Source organism: Palaemon carinicauda, chromosome 42 (genome assembly GCF_036898095.1).
Source record: "Palaemon carinicauda isolate YSFRI2023 chromosome 42, ASM3689809v2, whole genome shotgun sequence".
Taxonomy (NCBI): Eukaryota; Metazoa; Arthropoda; class Malacostraca; order Decapoda; family Palaemonidae; genus Palaemon; species Palaemon carinicauda.
Window position 1 is genome coordinate 51,905,034 of NC_090766.1, and position 22,859 is coordinate 51,927,892.

The 22,859-nt window shown below is 41.1% G+C and overlaps 2 protein-coding genes across 3 annotated transcripts in view; one reads left to right on the forward strand and one right to left on the reverse strand.

Annotated features, from left to right (window-relative positions):
- LOC137632988 (18S rRNA (guanine-N(7))-methyltransferase) overlaps positions 1-5,511 on the forward strand; it is a 58,606-nt gene extending 53,095 nt beyond the window's left edge. Inside the window, exon 9 of the mRNA XM_068365138.1 lies at positions 5,445-5,511. The gene's annotated coding sequence lies outside the window, so the exon portion shown is untranslated. The remainder of the gene's footprint in view (positions 1-5,444) is intronic.
- Positions 1-22,859, reverse strand: part of LOC137632986 (protein spaetzle 4-like) — a 91,948-nt gene that overhangs the window by 8,650 nt on the left and 60,439 nt on the right. For both annotated transcript variants that reach the window (XM_068365137.1, XM_068365136.1), the window contains exons 3-8: positions 13,514-14,061; positions 12,830-13,080; positions 11,743-12,149; positions 4,036-4,158; positions 2,999-3,109; positions 2,603-2,699 (exon numbers count right to left, since the gene is read on the reverse strand). In XM_068365137.1, the coding sequence (XP_068221238.1) occupies positions 2,603-2,699; positions 2,999-3,109; positions 4,036-4,158; positions 11,743-12,149; positions 12,830-13,080; positions 13,514-14,061 (1,537 nt within the window). The remainder of the gene's footprint in view (positions 1-2,602; positions 2,700-2,998; positions 3,110-4,035; positions 4,159-11,742; positions 12,150-12,829; positions 13,081-13,513; positions 14,062-22,859) is intronic.

Sequence of the window (22,859 nt, forward strand, 5' to 3'; positions counted from 1 at the left end):
GTCGTAGCTTAAGTGAGGGGAGGACAAGACCCAGTGAAAAGGTGGTGTTATCCATATCGAAGAACTATTACCGTCCAGTCCTCTGCCCCGTGGCACTGCTACGTCAGATATCAGCTTGCTAGGTATCCTCCAACTTTGGCAGTTGCAGGAGGGGACTGCCTGCCCTAATGGGTTCTAGCTCCCCTTTTTGAGTTAGCCAAAACAGAAATAAAAGGGTTGTGCAGCTTCTGTGGCTATTGTAGAAGAGGAAGCTGTCAGTGTAGTAGATCTTGATATCTTGAACTGTAGGGGTGTTCTTGAGGGCAGGCTTCAAAGGAATTGTCACCTCATTTCTTGCTGTTGGTCCCACTGTCCCAGACTTTTTAAATGTGACAGCTCATTGGAAAAGTGAGTCCTGAATGAACTTCCTCAACATTTCCACCATTCCTTCACACTTCATTGGATGGAGAAAAAAAAAAGAGAGATGGACTCTGGCTAATCAGAACACAGTTGGGTGTTCAAAGCATGATGAACATATGCTAAATGTACTGTAGAGCTTGCTTTCACAGGAGTGTGCACACGGTGTAACTCTTAGGCTCTCTATCTTCCTTTGAGGAGAAAAGATTCCTCTACTGAGGACATAATACTGTGCCTCTTGTTAGGACAAGCAGAACAAGGCAAAGCCATAGAAGATGATGTTGAGGAATGGGCTGAAAGGTGAAGGAAGCCTTAGGTGCTTCCCTTACCCGGAGATGTCTAAGCCAAAGGTGAGAGTGCCCCCAGAGAGTGAGGATCAGCGATGAACTGCATCTTCAGGGGAACTGGGCAGGAGGGAGGGTGTCAAGCCAAGGGCTTCTTCTTCTGCAGAGGAAGAAGCCCTTGGTGAAAGAAGACTGGTATGGAGAAGAGTTTGCCTTCGACATTCCCAGGGTTTGCAGAAATATTTTCTTGGATGGACATAGTGTCCTTAGGGCGTTTGGCTACATTATCACCTGAAATTAATGCTTTGGGTTCACCCTGAGAAGGAATACCTGGCTTGCTCTGGACTTTCCTAAGGTTAGATGAATATCATCTTCCTTTGTGGCTTTTCCCCAGAGGAGGGCAACAACAAAGGGTCAGATGCTAGAGTACCACGAGAAGAAAGGGGAGGTACAGCAGATTTCTTAGACTTAGAGGAAAACCCCGAAGGTTAAAAACCTCGTTTGGACTTTTTACTTCTCGCCGCACTCTTTCCAGGGGGAAGACGACCACTCCTTATATTCCTCACAGAGTGATGATTGCATGCAGTCATTACCACTGCCAGAAGGGGAAAAATAATGTGAACTACGGCCAACTTGTTCATGAAGTTCCACAATGACACCCAGAAACTGCTTGGCAAGACCACATGCCTATGGATGTTTTCTCAGTATTTACAGTACACTTATCACACACTGCAGTCTGAAAATATAAAGCAGCTAAGTTTGGAACACCGTACGACTCGGCAGGGGGCAGTTAGCTACTAGAGGGGGTGAGCTTCCCCAATTACCAGCCAGTATCTACCGACATCGTTATAAATTTTAAAAATCGAGTTCCAGCTTCGGTGTACCCATACTCCAATCAAAATATGCGGTTTTGCGTCCGTGCAGGAACAAAGCTATTTTTGGGAGTTGTGGTTTGATCCACATGGCTATACCATGTCCCAGAAGGAGGGGATGTGAATTAAGGCCTACTCTCATGATGGGAAAAGATGACTTCCAGTGATAAACACCTGGATAGCAATGCAGTTGTCCCAGTGTAGATTAGTGTCTCAGGGGTTGATGTTTTGTCTGTTAGTATTGGAGATGCTGTGACAGGTTCCTTGAGAGCCTGAAACTTGTGGGTCTCCCTTATACTCATTGAGTCCATGCATGTAGCTGATACATTAGCCCTAGTGTAGAGAAGACAAGTGTTGTTTGGTGTATCTTGTTTTATTGGATTCCCTGTTCCAAATTAAATGAAAAATACTGAGAACCAAATAGTAAAACTGAAAAACGGATTTTTCATTTTCTCAAAGTTCCTTTTATACATATCAATTCAATACTCTATACACATGAAATTTTTGCAGCTGAAATACCATATGCATATACTATGAAACAAGTAACAAGTAAAATTTAAAGGCATAATTAGTTATTAACATGAATTAGTGTTGTAAACTAATATTATATTACCACTACTATTAACAGTCACAAAAAATAATAATTCTTAAACATAAAAAAGTATTAGACTCATAAGGTATAGCGGAAGGCAAAAAGTTTTATGTTGTTGTTTCACTAGATTTATAACAGAAATGGCTTCAGGAAAATTTTCGTGTCATATCTGAATAAAATTCCAATGCCATAGGGCAAACTTAATCAGGAAAATATATCATTTGCAAAAAAATATAAATCAAACAATCGATATGGTAGACATTAAAATAATCAGACAATAAGAATTTGTGGCACGAAAATAATCAAATAAGTCGAAGAACACTACAATGATTTACTGGAAAATTTTTTCGATAAGAATACTGTATACCTTTTATTTACAAACTCTCTGTTCCTCTGCACTAAGGGTGACAGGGGTATATATCAATATCGAAATGGAAGGGGGGAAATAAATAACTCACGAGTTTGCGCCCCGACTTCCTAGGTGTTGCCATCAGGAGCTCTTCTGATATGTCATAGCATTTGCAGACACAGCACGATGGGAAACGAAACCAGTCACTGGAAAGAAATTTTTGATTGGTAGAATAAAACAAAGGTGCCATTTTAGGGAAAATGTCGACACCAACATTGTTGCACTTGTGTTCACATACACAGACACACATGATTTTAAAATGCATAGATCAAACGTTTGCCTTAGCCAAGCTTAATTGAAGAGAAACTTCGATGTATATATTTTTCCATAGTATGCAATGATGTGAGAAGATATATTTCTTTAGTTGTGGATTTCTAATCTTTAGTTATTAAATATGTAAACCAGCACCTTCCTTGTTACACATACTGTACAACCTTCTACTCACCTAAATATGCCTTTGCACTCATTTGAAGGATCAAAGGCAAGTAGCTTGTGTAGACGGAACTGTTGCTCACATCGACACCCGTCCCGACAGTACATTTGACGGTTTTCATATCTGATTGATAGAATGAAATGATTTTAAAGTTACAACATGTATGTTTATGTATGGAAATAAATGTATATTTTAAACATTAACTTAAATTTTTCATGGATATAAGTTTATCCAATGTAAATTTTAAGAATCAAACTAAACTTTTCTTTTTTTTTTGTGAAATTCGAAATCACTAGGATTTGCATGTATTGTACACAATCCTGATATCCATTCTGTTTTCAAGCAAAATGTGATTTGACTTTAGTTTTCAATATTACAACTAAACATGAATGGTTTTAATGTGAATGAACACTGCACAAGAAGATAAATATTGTAGCAACATTAAAATGTCTTTCTTACAATAAATTATTTGATGCCCCTGCATCATGCAACTGAATGGCATGTACAATCTAAATTCCACACATCAAATTAATTGAAAATTATCAAGACTTGAATACATTATTTTTTTTTTCTTGTGTTACTTTGAAGTATGACAAAATCCTATGTACCTTGTGTAAGCAGTGTTAATAATTTTTAGAATTTTTTTCATTGAAAGTAACAGTATCTATATTGAAGAAAGAGTATTATGTTATTCATGTTTGCCTCTTCCTTAATACCTCCTATTCATGTAATGTGGCATAACTAGGCAGTGAGACCATTAGTTTTCACTGAAAATTCCATGATTATTAACGTTAGCCAGCCCCCAGTGCAAATACAGCACAGTACTGTATATAGCCCTAACACTTTAATATATTGTTCAAAGGGATAGAGAAGGTTCAGTTATGATTGCCCCCACCATATGTGGGACACGAACTCTTGAGTTGGCAGCCCTTAAGGGATAAAGAAATGAACATCAGAAATACAAAAATGTAAAGACTCCCTGTCTATAATTATTTGTGATGTCAAAGGATTACACAAGTGTAATAACACAATGCAATATCTATACTTACTTGCACTCCTCCCACTGAATGTATTGTTCAAAGGGATACAGATTGAGCAGGGCCAACGTCTCGCCACGGGTGTTGTTGGCCCAATAAGGTGCCTCGATCTTCTCTTCCACAGGACATGCATTGCTGTTAAGAGATGAAGATACAGATATTCCTTTTTTATTTTTTTTTATGATATACTGTACAGTAATTGCAAAAATTTAAAGTGGAAATAAGCTCACAAACAGTTTACCTTCCCCACTGCTTTCCCTTCTGGATACATGAAAACTGACAAAAGTGAGTCTACTTACTGATTAACTACTGTATTTATTTTTAGATATACAGTACAGTATACATTAGAATCACACAGTATACAGAATCACTGAAAAGTTAAATTGAAATTTCTTGTAAGACAGAATTTGGAAAATAAAAAGGAATGTGTAATTTGATTGTGCTTACATTCAAATGGTAATTACAAACTACAACAAAAATAATGCAGATACAAAGGGGTTGAAATGCTCAATTTAAAATATTTTGTGAGGTGACAGCGAGGCATTTGTTAACCAAATGCCCCACATATAGTTGTGAGAGAAATGGATATCTGTTTGAGGCTCAAGGTGAGGATGGCAGGTTCATCCTTGCCAAGATTCTTGGACATGATGTGTCCTACCATGCTAGTGGTATTTTTAGTTTTACTATATTTCAGAAGCAGGTCTTCTGAAAGATATTTAACTTTTAAAATGACATCATTGCTTTTGTGATTTTAATTGAATATTCTTTTCTTTTTTATTTACAATAAACGATATCGGCGTCAATGACCTCAAATGCCAGGACGCCAGAAAACCTCAAATCGATCAATCCATAGGATAATACCAAAAACTTGTACGCACACTTGTAGAGCAGTTAGGAGCAAAATAAGACTTTCTTCGTCAATAACTAATTATTTGTCTGTATTCCTATTTTCTTTACTGTATTTACAGGTATAGTACACTATTGCACTTAGTTTTTTAAATTTTGTTAATTTATATTTGAATGACAGTCAAGGCAGATGGATCTTTATCAACAAAGATAAATTTGTAAGTAATTTGTATTTTTCCTAGTATACAAACCTGGAGCTATTTATAGGGGTATTCTTTCAGCTATGCCGAAAGTACACCCCTATAAATAGTGGAGGGTTTGTATTTACGCCGTAACAACTAATAATTAAAGACAGAAAGATGACAGACAATGGCTTAAATGGTGAATATCTGACTTGAAGTATAAAAGGAGGAAATAACACTACTTCAAAATCCTAAATGAGGGTCATTTCAATGGTTCTAAATTTTGTTCAGGACAAATAGTAAATAATGAGATTTTTGTGAAACTGCTTAATGTTAATCACTTCAATGAATAAACATACAAGAAGCTAATAGTTAACCTTTATTACAGTGCAGGTGGCGATCTTTGAAAGTAACAAGATGCTAGAAAATTATCAAACACAACAAAAAGGAAGTCTGCAAGGCATGGGTATGGCGCTAAGGAAATCAATAAAGACAATGACAATGTAATTGGTTTGGACTTCCCCTCCTATTCAACCATCAAGTGGCCAGCTGAATTTATGTGAGCACTAATGGCAAACCTCTACTCCATTCATGACATAGCTTTGGGTGATAGAAGTTTAACTGGCCAATTGGTAGCCAAGATTAGCTTCAGTATTAATGCAAAGCAATTAAATTTGACTTTTTTTTTTTTTTTTTCTTTTTGATAAACAAGCAATCTGCAATAGAACCATAACTTGTAATATCAATGGCAGAAATATTATACTGTAGAAGTTGCCAGAAGGAACTTCCATTAGGACAACATGGCTATCTCACCCAAAAATAGATTTTTGGATGATCCGAACACTTACAATAGATTAGCACTTTTGGAAACATGCATGAATGAACATTTCCCCAAAAATTTCATACCAGTGATATCTGTCGGCTAGGTAACAACCCGAGTGTTTTTAGATTTTAAGGGTAATATCTGTAAGACTGAAAAATAGCCAAACCATTGCTTCTGAGAATTGTAACAGGTTAGGCTACATACTACCATATACTGGCTGACTTCTACCTGTTTCCTAAACTTAAAAAAATTGCTTGGTCTTAATTTTGGAGAAAAATAATAAAGTCATCCATGTTGAAAAATATTTGAAGGGCCAGGATGTAACCTTCATTCATGATGCTCTTGAATATTACTGTAGATGATCTATTGGAGTTTAGATGATCTATTGGAGTTGAGGAGAAATATTTTAAAAGTGTTTTCCTCCTAAATTGCTTTCATGGTAAGGGCTAAGAATTTTTTGAACAACCTTTGTAAATTAGAGAGATTAAGTCACAAGAAGTTGATTTTGAAACTATAAATTTTTATTGAAAAAGTAGCTATGGCAAAACTTTTTCACTAACTTTTATAGAACGGTGTAAGTGAGAATCATCAAGTTATAAAACTGAGATGACCTAAGGATAAGTGACAATATCTCGCAAGGCTGATAAAATTCTTTAAATAATTATACAGTATATTGGTTAATGTAAATCAGGGAATATTCCATAAAAATGTATGAAAATCATGTAAAATGTAATTAACCTAGTTTCCAAACTAAACATTAAATATTTTTCTTTCTCTTCGCTGTCAATTTGACGCTGCAATACAGAACAATAATTAGAAATTAACCTCAGCCCACATCCCTCTATTACTTGTCCATCAAGGAGCTTGAGGTGAACAATTGTTGTGCAGCCACCACAGGACCATTGGAGAACATATCCATGTTCATGTGGGTTACGTCTTGAAGGTAGTGGGCAGTGAAGGTTGTCTGACGCTTCCACACGCACTCTTGCAATACCTGCGCCACAGAGTAGTTTTTCTTGAATGCCAGGGACGTTGCAATGTCCCTGACATCATGAGCTCTGGTTCCTTTTTGAGGAGGACTGTCTGGATTGAGCACAAACTCAATGACCTTTCGGATTCAGGAGGAAATAGCATTCCTCGTGACCCTCCTCTTGACCTTCCCTGTGCTGACACACGGGGGCAAACTGCTGCTGTTCTTTTAAGGTAACACCTCAGACTCCTCACTGGGCAAAGCACAAGTTGGTCTGGATCTTCGGTTACAGAATGTAGAATCTGTATCCGGAATAGGCCGAACCTAGGGTCCAGCACACCCGGATTTTGAGTCTTAGCAATAAACTTGTCTCCTTGAGTGGGAGACATCAAAAGATAGACCATGAAGCTCACTGACTATCTTGGCCAAGGCCAAAGCGAGCAGGAATACCATCCCTTCATGGCATACTTCACAACTTTTTCCTAGTTAAGGATCTTGGAGGCCGAGAATGAGACGAAGTCTCGTTAATTTCTCGAAGAGCGTACCCTTCAAGAGTGCCTAAATAGAGTGATCTAGAGGCAAGGCTGGAAGAGGGTCATTGAGGATCTCATATCTCCTCTGCTGCACGTAAGGCAGCAGGAGTTTAGCAGAGGCACTGAAGCGAAGGGAGGAGGAAGAACCTGTGGCCTGAGCAACTGCATTCTGTCTGGCATTCCACAACCCCTTTGACCAGGGCAAAGCTGCACTGCACTGGCCTTCAATGGTCTGTGGGTGCCATATACCTGGTCATGGATAGTGTCCTTACCCTCAAGAGGGGCTACCGATGGATCTGGCAGCCCATTGATGGTTTCTATGCAGGCTACCATCTGCCAGAAGGTGTGTTCAGTCTCCTTTTGCTCTGCCTCCGAAAGCTTATGGCTAGCGGCAGCTGGCAAAAAATCGTCCTCATGATCGTTTTGCTCATCCACTTCCGAGCTCTCACCCATAGGAGTCCGGAATGGGTCGAAGTCGTCATCGGGATAGGCCGCTGACAGGGCAACTCCTATTGATGTATTGGACAGGACTTCCTTCTGTCTCTCAAATCAAGGTGGAGGAGCTCTGTCCAAGGACTTAGGGTTCGTAAATAAGTCCTTCAGCTGTTTGCACTGTGGCAGAAGTTTCTCCATCAGAGTTGGCCTTGCGGCTTCCTCTGCCCTATGGGGGCGATGGACCTCTGCAGAAGGGAGGAACTACATCAAATTGAGATGGAGGGCAACGCTACTTTGGAACCACCTCGATTGGAGCGAGGCGTAAGGACTCCGTAAAGGAAGTTGCCCTGTCTTCCTTGGGAGGAGATGGTCTAATCCTCCTCCTCTTACCCTTAGGTCGGGCCTGCGGAATCCTGAACTGCAGGGGACTCCCTTGGAGTTCTCGAGTGCTCTCTTCCCAGGTCCTCTTATGAGGAGAGATGGGTTTCTCTCTATGAGTGGTCTGTACCAGAACAGATTCCTCTGAGCTCCTGCTGTGATAAGCAAGAGGAGAGCCAGCAACAAAGGGATCCTAGGTGTGCCGCCCAAGGCCTAGGAACGGGGAATGGTCCCCATCACAGCCTCCCACATTACGTTGAAAAATGTGCTCAGCCATGGGTGGTCGCGAGCTCCTGATGTACTGGGAGGGAGATCCTTGGGGCAACATGGAGCTCTGGGCTTAGAAACCTGTAGGCAGGATTGGCACTGGCCTTCCCTTCAGGGGAGGGTCTGGGCATTAGCGCTTAGGCGACAGCTGTCTCGGGGAAGGTGGAAGCCCGCGAGACTTATGGGAGTCTCGCCTAGCAAGGGGGTTTCTCTGCGCAGGGATACCTCCCGCAGCCAGAAACGAAGATGGGATCTCATCTAAGGACGAGGAAACCAAAGGCTGGTGACGGGGCAGGTCTCGTGGAAGTAGAAAATCACAATACACTGCTCTGTCATGCAATGCTACCACATCACGTGACACTGGTCTGCCGCGTGACACAGCATAGGACCAAGGAGGGACAGGGAATCGAAACCCAGGCGGGAAGTAACAATGGAGCAGGAAAGCTCTGGGTCGTGTGACCTCTGGGGATTGGAATGACGAGAATCCGAAGGTTTTACGTCACTGAAACTTGGCAGATGGTAAGACCTGTTGAGAATCATTTCGTACGAGACCATAGAATTCGCGCGACGAGGACCTAAAAGTCCATAAGGTTCACGAGAGGCCGGGGGCTCAACGTAACCTACGAGAGCCCAAAGGTTCAACGTGTCAAAAGTCCAGGAACTCTGTGTTAGGAGAGCCAACAGGCTCAACATAATGGGGGTTATGAGAGCTGCCAGGCTCAGTGTAACAAGTCACGAGAGCCCGAATGCTCATCGTACCAAGAGTCACGAGAGCCGTCCTCTACCGAGCCAAAAAACAAAGTGGTTGCTCAGCCCAGATGTGTGAGTGAGCTGGATAGCCAGCTACCTCCACCCCCCACCCACTAACTAGTGGTTGGGGTGGTTATCCTTCTCTAAAATTATCCTGGCTCGTCTTTCAGCTTTGCTAGAAGTGTACCCGTAATAAATAGCGGAGGGTTTGTATTTTGGTCTGAACAAATAGTTGGTTTTGTGCTTAGAAACAACAAATTGATTATATCCAGCTTTTACTGTATTACAGCAGAAATTACAGCATTGAATAAACAAATAAAAACCAGATTATTACTCCTTTTAGTTTAGTCACATAACACAGTTGTCCATGATTAATTTCCTTTCTCTTTCCTGGTATCCCCCTAAGCTAATTGTGACTCTACACATAACAAAACTTGTAGCACAGTCTAATACAAAATAAACTGTATATTTGAATAACCCGGTAATTTACAACAGTATACGTAAGCTGTTCCAGTGAAGCACAGAATAATGCAGAATAAGTTCTATGAAATCATCCAATGCAGAAGAATCTTTACGTATGAATCAGTCTCATTCGAATCAGTCTCATTCAAATTACTCTCACTCTCTCTCTCTCTCTCTCTCTCTCTCTCTCTCTCTCTCTCTCTCTCTCTCTCTCTGAAGCATACTTTAATGCAGAATTAAGCTGTATCTGTAAAGATTGCTATAAAGTATAATGCACAATAAGTTCAAGCTTTAAAGCAGTCTAATGTAGAATAAGCAATAGCAGGGAATTAGTCTAATAAAAAGCAAGTTATGCAGTACTACATCTATGAGTCTAATGCAAATAATTTGCCAATGAATTAGTCTTAGGGAGAATAATCTGTATCTGCCTGATCTAATACAAAATATGTAACTTGAATTTATGATGCAGGCTAATGTAAAATAAGCTGTATAGTGAAGTATCGTGTAATGCAGAATAGGCTATATCAGTGAAGAACAGTTTAATATATAAATTCTACCTACAAAGTACAATCCAAGGCAGAATAAGCTATACAGGTGAATTAGTCTTATGCAGAATAAACTACTGTATATCTGATTAAGTCTATTTAGGGAAGAATACAGTAAGTTGTAAGTGTGCTAATGCTTGTGTACACCTAACAACAACTAGGTGACAGTCTTATCAAGATTAACTGGGAAAGAGGCTTGCATCAAGAGAAAAATGAACAGGTAAATGGAGAAAAACAATAAGTGATGATACTCCTATCAATACCTTCAGATATGGTACAATAAAACCACAAACAGAGAAAAATAAGACTAAAAATTAACAGAATATGAAGTTAATTACACCCCATTACCCTTGTAGAAGGTTAGTGAACCTCTGGATGTTTCTGTAAACTTAACCTGACATTGCCTCTGTTGGATGGGTGGAGTCTAAGCTACCTATACCATTTTATACTTTATGTTGATTATGAATGCATATGTATACAGTACAGTATATGTGTGACTGAAGAAAAAAAAAATAGGATAAGATTTTGTATGTACCTATGTTGTGCAACATCTTTTAAGGGTGAAGTGACACAAGAGATCAGAGACAGGTCAATTTAAAAGGAAAAAAAAAAGTGTAGAATTTAGTGGGTTCAAAAGAGTTTGTAAGAGAAATGTAAGCACGTATAAGGCTGAGGAGATAAATAAAAATCATGAAATGAAGTAATATAAGGTGGAAGAATGGGAGTAAATATAATTTATGATGGTAAGATAAGAGAACAGATGAGCTACAGAATAAATTAAGGTTATTAAAGAACTGAGAAGATAACTGAATTGTGTTTGGAAGACAATGTAAGAATACAGCTCTGAGCTAACCCTCCTTACTATGTAATGTAATGTATTTTCTTTGTATTCATTCATTCAATTCATATACTGCTAGCATCTAAAGTATTTCAAATGAGTTGACCTAAATCTACTCAGAAAGCAAGATATACCAGGTTTAATCCAGTATTATTATTATTATTATTATTATTATTATTATTATTATTATTTCTATTACAAGCTAAGCTACAACCCTAGTTGGAAAAGCAGGATGCTATAAGTCCAAGGGATCCAACAAGGAAAAATAGCCCAGTGAGTAAAGGAAACAAGAAATTAATAAACTACAAGAGACATAATGAACAATAAAAGAAAAAAAAATTAAGAACAGTAACTAGGATCTCATTCTTTGGCAAATATGTTTTGGTGAAATGGAAACAGTACAGTACCCAAGAAAAAAAGAAAATTTAAAAAATTAGAATATTGATAATTTCAATTTTAAAGCAACAAATATTCCTAATGATATCATTTGCTGTGACTGAAAAATAAAGTGATAAAAGAGGACTCTCTGGAAACTTAACAGTAGTTTAGAAGAGAAGTTGGGAAACGGAACACTAGGATAGAAAATAAGAGTTAAAAATAGACAGCAGGATAGAAGAGGAATCTTCGGAAACTGAACAGCACGACAGAAGAGGAGTCTGGAAACTAAACAGCGGAAACACAGGTACTCACACGCCCCGTGTTCTTTGTATGTTTGGTACTCGTGCAACAGCGTCATCTTCATTTTTCATTACGTCAGGTAACGCTTTGTTATACAGGCTGTTAGTCTGAGGTAAGTCTTCCCGTTTCTCAATGTCTGAATCATCGAAGAAGTCGACTGGGTCTTTAGAATTGAGAGTTACCCTTTCCTGTCCAGTGCTCTCAATACCAGTCAACTTCTTATCATTTACGCGGTCATTTAATTCTGTCGGAGTTTCCGCCGACTTGTCTGGTAATTGGTCAGGGAGAGATTTTAAGGTGGTTAAACCGTCCATGTCAGATGAGGTCGTTGAGCCAAAGTTTGGTTGATGGTCATATTCCTCAGAAGGGTCAAAAACTATTTCTGAGGGGTCATATTTTCCAGGATTCTGGGTTGATATCTGGAAATGGAATTTTTATGAAAAGGTATTATACTATGAGATTTTGCATTATATGGTAAAATTTCTAAATGGAAAAGGAACAAGATTAATCAACAACCCTGCAAAATAAGAAACTAAAAATCATGAATGACACTACAACTATAACATGATTACAAGTACAGCACTGTCCTATGTTACATTTTATCCTAAGCATTTCTAAATACTGTATGGCAAAGGAAACATGAAAGTAGCATACAATTTTTCCTACAAAATACTTTACTCCTAAAATTATAAGAACTTATTTTATTGTTACAACAATAACAAATGCAAGTGTTTCTAGTACACTACAAGACAAAGACCTCAGAAATGTCCTTATAGTATCCATGTTTGGTTTGGCCAGTTTCCAACACTACACTGTCCAGTGTGGATTGGTGATGGTGGGAGACTTTAGTCTGATCGTTCACAGAAAACCATCTTAGTATATTATGTGTGGCCCTGACTAATGCAACTTTATTGATCACAGCGATTGCTAACCATTTCATCATGTTATGGTATAAATGGCTAAAAAGGTAGTTTTGCACTTTATATTCGTATTCCTAAACTTTGCCAAAAATATGAAATGTATGTTCACTACATTCTACGAAAGGACGTAAAAAAAATTATCAATACTATAAAAGGCAATAAAGAAAATGTAGACTTACCTCCTCCGGTAGAGTTGACATCGAGAACTCATCGATGTCAGGTGAATACGTTGTCGTCGAGAACGTATCAAAATATTCGTCTCCAAGGGTGGTCCAGAACTCATAATCCTCAGAGTCGAATGAATAATCGTCAGGGACAGGAAGATAAGTCGGCCTCATCTTTTCTTCGCCGTTTTTGCCACGAGAAGGCAAACCATCACTGGGGGTTGTGGCTTCGTCGGTCGGTTCCTCTTCGGTAAACCAGTCATTCCCTGTTGAGCAAAAGCGAACCCTGTCATTAGGACACCATTATATGAAATGCTGTAGAACCTCAAAATGGCCTATTCAAAATATTGTACTTAACTTTAGATTAGGATAACAATAACTAGTATATAGTTCAGATGCATTTTTGTTCCGTAGTTCTTCGCATGACTACAACTTCTGCCAAACTAGAATGTTTCTATTCTTCAAACCTATAAAACTTTTAGATACTCTGAACATAATTACTGTATATTACACCTGGCTCAAGTTATTGTCAGTTCACATTGTTCCTTTGAACAGAATACTGCATTAGATACATGATCACTTTAATTTATTTGACTTAGGTTAAGATTAAAATAGATTATTTTACAAATTAAAGCAAAATATTGCTTTCAATTTGCTCATTCTTAGATTTGAAAATTGCATTTACAGAGCAAGACTTACCTTTACTTGTTGTTGTTTCACCTGTGGGTGGGAAAACAGTTGGATCAGAAGAAACACTGGATGTTTGAGTCGTGTGCGGTGCTTCGGTGTTGGCATTTGTGGTCCTTCTACCTGAGGGTCCATCTCCTACTGACTCTAGGATATCCATTGCCACTTGGTCAAAATTATCGATATCCTTTAGCTGATTTCCCGACGTCTGCTGATTCCTTAACTTTGAGGGTATTTCGGGCTCGGAGGATTCCATGGCACTTTTTGAATGGGATTCTGGCTCCATGGATATTGTCTTAATGGACCGAGACCTATTCTTTGCCTTCGTCCTCTCCTCTTGAAGCAAATTGGCATTTGAGTGCTTATGGTACCTCCCAGTACGGGCAGTGGAGACGGTGGAGGGTTGAAACCTGTGAACTTGTCTCTTCGGCATCTCGTTGAACATTTCTTCGTACATGTCGTGAAGGATTTCCGATCGCAAGACATTATAGTGACGCTGGTTGCCATACATCCGTTTTATAAGACCCTGATTTTCATGTACAAAGCGGCGTACAGCACTCCTGCCAAAGTAAATATATATGTTATTATGCTAAAGAATTTTGACTGAAAAGAAATTATTAATTTATTATTTTTATGTAGGAATCTGTACTGTATAATGAATTTATTAGTTGTAATTGTGCCATGCACACTTGAATACCCAGTAAAAACATTCTTCTAAAATGAAAGCATAATGCTCATGCATCAGAACTCAATCGCATTCCCAGTAAATGTGAGAAACTTGAACAATGCATAAATTTTTTTACGATAGCACTTTCTTAATGATAGAAGTTTTAGAAGTCAGAATAGGACATTTTTGTCCCAAACATTTGCTGAAAAATTTTCATATTAGTACAGTATTTTCATTCCTATATGAAAAATCAGAAGTCACTCCATGTCATAACAAGAATAATTCGTTTTCAATTACTGTCAAACAAATTATAGACAAGACACCCATCACTGGAAGCAATTTCACAAAAATAACGGTGCTGCCTCCGACTTGGCAAGCTGTGAGGTTCTTAACTATAATCTACAGAGAAAACTGTTCTACCTATGGTTATTAGCTAATATAAGATAATACCGCTGGAGAGTTAATGGGTCCTTAGACTGGCCAGACAGTACTACATTGTATCCCTCTCTCAGGTTACGGCTCATTTTTCAATATTAATCTTACCCGATAATCATGTAGCTGTCAACTCTGTTGCCCGACAGAAATCTACGGTCGGGATACGCCAGCGATCGCTATTCAGGTGGGGGTGCACACAACAGCGCCATCTGTGGTCAGGTACTCTAGTACTTCTTGTCAACACCACCTCAATTTTTCCTCTGTCGTGCCTCCGGCTAGACCTACATGGATACGCTGTTGATTCTGGAGTTTTTGCTCACGATTTGGTGATGTATTTGCTCTAGAGTTTAGCTTTCGCTATTCAGGAAGTTTTATCATTAGCTTAGCTAGCTTTTGGAATTAATTTGATTAATTATGGTGACGAAGAGAGTATGAACTCTCTTTCACTTTTAAATGGCCGACCCTTCCCTTAGACGGAAGTGTTGGTGTCTAAGAGAGTATAGACTCTCTTTCTTAATTTTGCTTAACAAAAGTTATAGATTTATTTTATATCTCTCCGCCTTTTATAGGCCTCCTCGATTAACTTCCTTTTATTATAAACTTATTAAAATTAATTTTTATATTTGTTTATATTCGACCTTTCCTAATAGTAGGCGGTCTTTTCTTGGTACCGAAGTTAATTAACATTGAGCCCGTCATTTTGTTTTTACCTGTTAACATATTATGCTATTTTAATGTTTTTGAAAGAATTTCTTTGATAGTCTCGTACTGTTTTCAAAGTTGAACTAACGTTTTGTTTTGTCTCTGCAGTTGTTGACGTTCAGAACGTTCAACTTGCGCTCTATCGTTACGATAGAGAGAGAATTTTCACGGTGTCACGTTGCAGTAAGAGTAAACCGATTCTAGCGTTTTGTTCATTCTTTCTTAGCTTAATGGTTTTAATTCTAATAAAGGAACTTTTTATTTGGGAAATCTTTGTTTTTTTCCTTTAACAATAATATGTTTTAACGATATATATGATTGGGCTCATCTCTCAGGTTCTAAGTCAAGAGAGAGAGATAGAGACGGAGGGAGAGAGAGGAGGATAAACGTTTCGTTCAAGCGAGTAACGTTGTTATCGTTTTTGCTCTTCTCCCTAGTCTCTTTAGGGGAAGAAGGTAAACGTTTCTAGAGTTTTATTCTTGTTCTCAAGGTTTATGCGGTGAGAGATTTTAAACGTAGTTTATTTGATCTAGTGTTTAGTCTCTTTCCAGCCACTGAATTATTTATCTTTCATTATATTTTTTCTGTTACATTGTAATTCTGTTTTCGCAATTACTAACTTTTAAGGAAGGATAGAATTGCGTGTTTCAGGTACAAACCACTTAAAGTTTCGAGTTCAGTGAAATAAGTGCAAACAGAAAATCAAAAGTGATAAAGTGATAAGCGCAAAGTGTTACAGTGTTGCGTTCGAGAGTTCGTCTGTTTGTGCCAGTTGTTCGCCTAGTCTGGGACCTCTTACAAGCTCCCAAGCCCAGGGGAGAAGTAATGTCGAAGGACTTATGGGTTCAGCAGGCCTTGATCGACGAACAGACGTTTCCCTCCGTGGTTTCGGGTGTATCTACACACGTTGCCGACGTGATCACCCCACCCACACAAAGACGAGAGAGCCCTTTTATTCCTCGTCTGCGGAAGAGGTTTCTCGCAGAAACCATGGACCAAATCTTGCAGCTTTTAAGTGCAAGTCGGTCCCTTCCGCGCAAGTCCAACTCCTAGGTGTAGCCATTAGCACTGGGTCAGTTCGGACTTGCTGCAGTACGACAACTGCACACCTCCAGAGAGGCAAGGTGGTATCGCAACAGGCAGTAGCTCCGTCTGTTGCCACACCAGCTGTTTTAGACCCTCAGTCTCAACGGTCAGTAGCTCCGTTTGTTGTTGTCTTTCTTAAACTCTAGTGGTCTATGCTGCAGACAATGCAGTCTCAGCTTGCGGTGTTGATGCAGGAGTTTCAGGCAGAGAAGGTTAACTCACCTCCTCCTGCGAGCGCTCCTCCACCTCTACGCAGTCCAGCCTGCCAGACGTATGATGTAGAGGTTCCTCAAGCTACCTCCATGCGTGAGCTGCCGCATTGGGAGTTGCCAGATACCAGCTCTGTGCAGCAACCTCCACTTTCCTTGAGGCAGGAGCCTCTTGCCACGCGGCAACCTCCTCAACACTTGAGGCAGGAGCTTTATGCTTTGCAGCAACCTCCTCTACCCTTGAGGTAGGAGCCTCATGCGTTGCGACTACCTCCTCCATCCTCGAGGCAACAACCTCTTGCGGTGGACAACCTCCACCATCCTCGAGGCAGCAACCTCAACTCCACCTCTGCGCAGTCCACCCTGCCAGACGTATGATGTTGAGGTTCCTCAACCTACCTCCACGCGTGAGCTGCCGCATTGGGAGTTGCCAGATACCAACGCTATGCAGCAACCTCTTGCGTTGCGGCAACCTCCACCATCCTTGAGGCAGCAACCTCAACTCTTGCGGCAGCCACCTCCACTCTTGAGGCAAGAACCTCTACTCTTGAGGCAAGAGCCTCAACTTTTGAGGAACCTCATGCTATGAGGCAGCCGCCTCAACGCATGCAGCAACCGCATTCTTCACAGCATGAGCCTCTCTCTGCGCAGCTACCTCCTCAACCCTTGAGGCAGACGCAACTCTTGAGGCAGGAACATCACAGGAGCCTCATGCTATGCGGCATCCTCCTCAAACCATGAGGCAGGAGCCTCATGCTATGCGGCATCCTCCTCAACCCATAAGGCAGGAGCCTCATGCTATGCGACATCCTCCTCTACCCATGAGGCAGCCTCATGCTATGCGGCATCCTCCTCAACCCATGAGGCAGGAGCCTCATGCTATGCGGCATCCTCCTCAACCCATGAGGCAGGAGTCTCATGCTATGAGGAGCCTCATGCTATGCGGCATCCTCCTCAAACCATGAGGCAGGAGCCTCATGCTATGCGGCAACCGCCTCAACCCATGAGGCAGGAGCCTCATACTATGCGACATCCTCCTCAACGCATGCGGCATAAGCCTCTTCCCTTGCAGCTTGAGCCTCATCCCATGCAGCATGAGCCTCATCCCATGCAGCATGAGCCTCATACCATGCAGCATGAGCCTCATCCCATGCAGCATGAGCCTCATCCCATGCAGCATAAGCCACACGCCATGCAACATGCTCTGCTTACCTTACAGCATGCTCTACATACAGCATGCTCTGCATACCTTACCGCATGCTTCTCAGTCACACATCTTTGGTTGTTGCCAACTCACTAGACTGTCAAGCAGTTTCATAACGTTGCCTTCTAGTCTGCTGCTTTTGCACCAGTGAAACCCTCACTGAGAGAACTTAGCTTTTCTCGGATATGGTTCCTGTAGATGAGAAAGTGCTATTCTCCCTCCTTCTGATATTCCCTTGAGGACTCTGTCATTTGGAGAGGAGCCTTTAGCTGCGTAGCCTCCTATGGACTTTTATTTAAGCATAACATGCTTCCAGGGAAGGTAATGGTTCCACTTCAGTCGCTAACCCCGTCTGTTACCACACCTGCTCCCATAGACCTTGAGCTGTGTTGCAAGACATGCAGTCCAAGCTTAGTCCTTGTTAGAGGATTTTTTGTTTACGGAGTCAGTGTGTCACTGGGAAGACGTTCAACAACCAGCAGAAGTGACTTGTTGTGACGCAGTGCGGCAACCTCAGCAACCCGATAAGGAGTTGTCTGTACGACCCAGACAGTCTAGACAGCTTCGGGTTGTCACTGTACTTCCTCGCTTCCCCATGGTTGACAGTTCACAGACTGTGCAGCAGTACCATGATCTTGTGTCCGGCTCCGTCAGACGACTGGCTTTTAAGAGCTCCCACAAGTCGTCGCTGTCTGGAGATTCTCAGATGGACTATGGATCTGACCAAGGAACTGGGCCTCCTGGTCAATTTTGAGGAGTCCCAGCTCGTCCCATCCCAGACCATTGTCTACCTGGGTATGGATCTTCAGAGTCGAGCTTTTCGGGCTTTTCCGTCGGCCCCAAGGATCTACCAAGCCCTAGAATGCATCCAGAGCATGCTGAGAAGGAACCGATGCTCAGTCAGGTAGTGGATGAGTCTAACAGGGACACTTTCATCGCTGGCCCTGTTCATCGTGTTAGGGAGACTCCACCTCCGCCCCCTTCAGTATCATCTAGCTGCTCACTGGATAAAGGACATGACGCTAGAGACGGTCTCAGTTCCTGTTTCCGAAGAGAGGAGGTCTACTCTCGCGTGGTGTAAGAACAGCTTTCTTCTCAAGGAAGTCTACCTTTGGCTGTTCAGAAACCCGACCGCCGTCTCTTCTCGGACGCATCAGACACGGGCTGGGGTGCGACTTTGGACGGACAGGAATGCTCGGGAACATGGAATCAGGAGCAAAGGACACTTCACATCAATTGCAAGGAGTTGTTGGCGGTTCATCTGGCCTTGATAAACTTCAAGTCCCTCCAGCTTAACAAGGTGGTGGAGGTGGACTCTGACAACACCACAGCCTTGGCTTACATCTCCAAGCAGGGAGGGACTCATTCGTGGAAGTTGTTCTAGATCGCAAGGGACCTCCTCATCTGGTCAAAAGATCGAAAGCTCACGCTGGTAATGAGGTTCATTCAGGGCGATATGAATGTCATGGCAGATCGCCTCAGCCGGAAGGGTCAGGTCATCCCCACAGAGTGGACCCTTCACAAGAATGTTTGCAGCAGACTTTGGGCCCTGTGGGGTCAGCCAACCATAGATCTGTTCGCTACCTCGATAACCTAGAGACTCCCGTTGTATTGTTCTCCGATTCCAGACCCAGCAGCAGTTCACGTGGATGCTTTTCTGCTGGATTGGTCCCATCTCGACCTGTATGCATTCCCGCCGTTCAAGATTGTCAACAGGGTACTTCAGAAGTTCGCCTCTCGCAAAGGGACACGGCTGACGTTGGTTGGCTCCGCTCTGGCCCGCGAGAGAATAGTTCATAGAGGTACTGCAATGGCTGGTCGACATTCCCAGGACTCTTCCTCTAGGAGTGGACCTTCTACGTCAACCTCACATAAAGAAGGTACACCCAAACCTCCACGCTCTTCGTCTGACTGCCTTCAGACTTTCGAAAGACTCTCAAGAGCTAGGGGCTTTTCGAAGGAGGCAGCCAGAGCGATTGCCAGAGCAAGGAGAACATCCACTCTCAGAGTCTATCAGTCTAAAGGGGAAGTCTTCCGAAGCTGGTACAAGGCCAATGCAGTTTCCTCAACCAGTACCACTGTAACCCAGATTGCTGACTTCCTGTTACATCTAAGGAACGTAAGATCCCTTTCAGCTCCTACGATCAAGGGTTACAGAAGTATGTTGGCAGCGGTTTTCCGCCACAGAGGCTTGGATCTTTCCACCAACAAAGATCTACAGGACCTCCTTAGGTCTTTTGAGACCTCAAAGGAACGTCGGTTGTCCACTCCAGGCTGGAATCTAGACGTGGTCCTAAGGTTCCTTATGTCATCAAGATTTGAACCTCTCCAATCAGCCTCTTTTTAGGACCTCACATTAAAAACTCTTTTCCTCGTGTGCTTGACAACAGCTAAAAGAGTAAGTGAGATCCACACCTTCAGCAGGAACATAGTTTTCACATCTGAAACGGCTACATGTTCCTTGCAGCTCGGTTTTTTGCTAAAACGAGCTTCCTTCACGTCCTTGGCCTAAGTCGTTCGAGATCCCAAGCCTGTCCAACTTGGTGGGGAACGAACTGGAGAGAGTACTTTGCCCAGTTAGAGCTCTTAGGTACTATCTAAAAAGGTCATAACCTTTACGAGGACAATCAGAAGCCTTATGGTGTGCTATCAAGAAGCCTTCTTTTCCAAGGTCTAAGAACTCAGTTTCTTACTATTCAGGCTTCTGATTAGGGAAGCACATTCTCATCTGAAGGAAGAAGACCTTGCTTTGCTGAAGGTAAGGACACATGAAGTGAGAGCTGTGGCTACTTCAGTGGCCTTCAAACAGAACCGTTCTCTGCAGAGTGTTATGGATGCAACCTATTGGAGAAGCAAGTCAGTGTTCGCATCATTCTATCTCAAAGATGTCCAGTCTCTTTACGAGTACTGCTACACCCTGGGACCATTCGTAGCAACGAATGCAGTAGTAGGCGGGGGCTCAGCCACTACATTCCCATAATCCCATAACCTTTTAACCTTTCTCTCGAATACTTTTTATGGGTTGTACGGTCGGCTAAGAAGCCTTCCACATCCTTGTTGATTTGGCGGGTGGTCAATTCTTTCTTGAGAAGCGCCGAGGTTAAAGGTTGTGATGAGGTCCTTTAGTATGGGTTGCAGCCCTTTATACTTCAGCACCTAAGAGTCGTTCAGCATCCTAAGAGGACCGCTACGCTCAGTAAGGAAGACGTACTTAATAAAGGCAGAGTAATGGTTCAAGTCGTCTTCCTTACCAGGTACTTATTTATTTTATGTTATTTTTGAATAACTAATAAAATAAAATACGGGATACTTAGCTTCTTGATTAACATGTACACTGGTTTTCACCCACCACCCTGGGTGTGAATCAGCTACATGATTATCGGGTAAGATTAATATTGAAAAATGTTATTTTCATTAGTAAAATAAATTTTTGAATATACTTACCCGATAATCATGATTTAATTGACCCACCCTTCCTCCCCATAGAGAACCAGTGGACCGAGGAAAAAATTGAGGTGGTGTTGACAAGAAGTACTAGAGTACCTGACCACAGATGGCGCTGTTGTGTGCACCCCCACCTGAATAGCGATCGCTGGCGTATCCCGACCGTAGATTTCTGTCGGGCAACAGAGTTGACAGCTACATGATTATCGGGTAAGTATATTCAAAAATTTATTTTACTAATGAAAATAACATTTTTCCTTTGCCTCCACGTACACCGAATAGTCTGGCCTATTCTTTCCAGATTCTCTTCTGTCCTTATATACCTAATAACACTAAGATTACCAAACAATTCTTCTTCGATCAAGGGGTTACCTACAGCACTGTAATTGTTGAGTAGCTACTTTCCCTTGGTAAGGGTAGAATAGACTCTCTAGCTTTGGTAAGCAGCTCTTCAAGGAGAAGGATATTCCAAAATCAAACCATTGTTCTCCAGACTTGGGTAGTGCCATAGCCTCTGTACCAAGGTCTTCCACAGTTTTGGGGTAGAGTTCTCTTGCTTGAGGGTACACTTGGGCACATTATACTACCTTATTTCTCTTCTTGTTTTGTGAATTTTCTATAGTTTATATATGAATGAATTATTTTAATTTTCTTCCTCTTCTTAAAATATTTCATTTTAACTGTTCATTACTTCTTGTTGATAGTTTATTTATTTTCTTATTTCCTTTCCTCACTGGGCAATTTTTCCCTGTTGGAGCCCTTGTGCTTATAGCATCTTCCTTTTCAAACTAGGGTTGTATCTTATCAAGTAATAATGATAACAACAACAACAACAGCAATGATAATAATAATAATAATAATCAGCAGCAGCTTTTTAGATGCAAGATCTCATATTCAATTTCCAAGCAGCCAAACTCCTGAAGAACGATTTGTGGGATCACACCGTGGCACTGTTGATCTAATTTCTTAAAAGTAGATTTACATTGTAGTCATTTGTTTACCATGGGGATACAAAAACCTTTAAAGGTAGGGTTGGGTTACACCAAAGGTCAGTATTAAGCCCATTTTTATTTGAGCTGGTCATGGATGTCTTAAGTGATGAGATCAGAAATGAAGTTGTGAAAATTGCTACTGTATATTATTATTATTATTTTTATTGTTATTGTTGTTGTTGTTGTTGTTGTTATTTGCTAAGCTACAACCCTAGTTGGAAAAGCAGGATGCTAAGAGCCAAATAGCCCAGTGAGGAAAGGAAACAATTGAAGATAAAATATTTTAAGAGTAACATTAAAATAAATATCTCCTATATAAACTATAAAAACTTTAACAAAACAAGAGGAAGAGCAATAAAATAGAATGGTGTGTCCAAGTGCAGAGGATTTGATGAATACTGTAGAAAATGAAGATTTACAGAGAACGGTTGTAGATTTGTTGGAGTCTTCGGAGAGGGGTGGCTTAAGGTAAATGTGGATAAAACTGAGGTTATGGTGAGCAGTATGGAATGTAGGGCCAGGATAACCATACATAAAAGTAGAGCTTCAGTTATAAAACAGGAGGTTCAATCTAAAACTTGGGATCTACCCTAAGTCAGGAGAAAGGTTGTGAAGATGA